Source organism: Galeopterus variegatus, unplaced genomic scaffold (assembly GCF_000696425.1).
Source record: "Galeopterus variegatus unplaced genomic scaffold, G_variegatus-3.0.2 Scaffold450, whole genome shotgun sequence".
Taxonomy (NCBI): domain Eukaryota; kingdom Metazoa; phylum Chordata; class Mammalia; order Dermoptera; family Cynocephalidae; genus Galeopterus; species Galeopterus variegatus.
The window spans coordinates 256,781-258,316 of record NW_007726561.1 but is presented as its reverse complement, the minus strand read 5'-3'; the positions used below and the strand labels follow the sequence as shown (position 1 = coordinate 258,316).

The 1,536-nt window shown below is 66.0% G+C and overlaps 1 protein-coding gene across 1 annotated transcript in view; it reads left to right on the top strand.

The window, feature by feature from the left end:
• The first annotated feature begins 561 nt into the window (after positions 1-561).
• Positions 562-1,536, top strand: part of HOXB9 (homeobox B9) — a 6,315-nt gene continuing 5,340 nt past the window's right edge. Inside the window, exon 1 of the mRNA XM_008568883.1 lies at positions 562-1,286. Within this exon, the coding sequence (XP_008567105.1) occupies positions 770-1,286 (517 nt within the window). The 5' untranslated portion in view covers positions 562-769. The remainder of the gene's footprint in view (positions 1,287-1,536) is intronic.

Here is a 1,536-nt window from a genome sequence, read left to right as displayed (position 1 = left end):
ACTCCATCTCCTGTGGGTTGCTGCTGCTGTTGTCGTTTAATAAACATCTTCTGTCAAGGGGACAGAGGAGAGGAAATGAGGGCCTGCGGGGTGGAGGTGGAGGTGTGTGTAGGTGGCGGGGGGGACAGGGCCACCTCCTCTTTAATTATCCCGTCGGGCCTCTCTGGCAGCTCCCTGGGCTGGGACTCTCTCCCTCCCTCTGCCCTCGTGTCCCTCCCTCCCTCCCCAGCCCGCCTGGGGAGAGGGCTCCACAGCTTGCGTCCTTGTCCCTCCCGAGGCGGCGCGCCGCTTCCCTCCGCCTCTCCTCCGCCCCCGCCGCCCCACGTCGAGAACTACCCCCCTTCCTGCAAAGGCGGGGAGGGGGAGGGGGCGGCCAGCAGCTCGGGCTGAGGTTACGTGGCCGCCGGAGCCCTGACGTGATAGCACATTGCATCAGCATAAAACAATCCATCCTCGATATGGAATGCGGTGCGGACGGATGACAGCCAGGGCGCAGCCCCCTCGCCCGATTGATTTATGTCGGAGCTGACGCTTTATCAGGCAGTCGGAAAAACTTTGACCAATCATTTTGCAAGGAGCGCTGAGCCGGGCTGCTCCACTGTACTTTGTTGGCTGAGAAGTTGAGCAGGGGTGGGGGTGGGAGGGTGGGGGGCTGGGGGGGGTCGCGTCCGAAAGCCCTCACACCGGTCCGGGTGCCACCTCTCCCTGCTTGGGCGCCGCCGCGCGAGCGCTTCCCTTCCCCCTGCGAGCGCCCGGATAATGTCTGAGAATGTCCATTTCTGGGACGCTTAGCAGCTATTATGTCGACTCGATCATAAGTCACGACAGTGAGGACGCGCCTCCGGCCAAGTTTCCTTCCGGCCAGTACGCGAGCCCCCGGCAGCCGGGCCACGCCGAGCACCTGGAGTTCCCCTCGTGCAGCTTCCAGCCCAAAGCGCCGGTGTTCGGCGCCTCCTGGGCGCCGCTGAGCCCGCACGCGTCCGGAAGCCTGCCGTCCGTCTACCACCCCTACCTCCAGCCCCAGGGCGTCCCGCCGGCCGAGAGCAGGTACCTCCGCACCTGGCTGGAGCCGGCGCAGCGCGGCGAAGCTGCCCCGGGGCAGGGCCAGGCGGCGGTGAAGGCGGAGCCGCTGCTGGGCGCGCCTGGGGAGCTGCTCAAGCAGGGCACGCCCGAGTACAGTTTGGAAACTTCGGCGGGCAGGGAGGCCGTCCTGTCTAATCAAAGACCCGGCTACGGGGACAATAAAATTTGCGAAGGAAGCGAGGACAAAGAGAGGCCGGATCAAAGTAAGTTATAAAAAGTGAGGAAATACCCAGGCCGAAGGCCAGGCGGGGGAGGGGACGGAGAGGCAATAAACGGCGGACAATGTGGAGGGAGAACGCGGCGGTGGCCGGAGCGCGGGCAGGGGAGGTGGAGAGAGGCAGGAAGGGAGCAAGCCGGGGGGGTGGGGGGAGGGCAGAGAGCTGCGCGTCCCAGAAGGGGAGACTGCGGCCGCTGGAGGGGCGCCGCCCCCACTCCTCCCGATCCTGCGGGGAC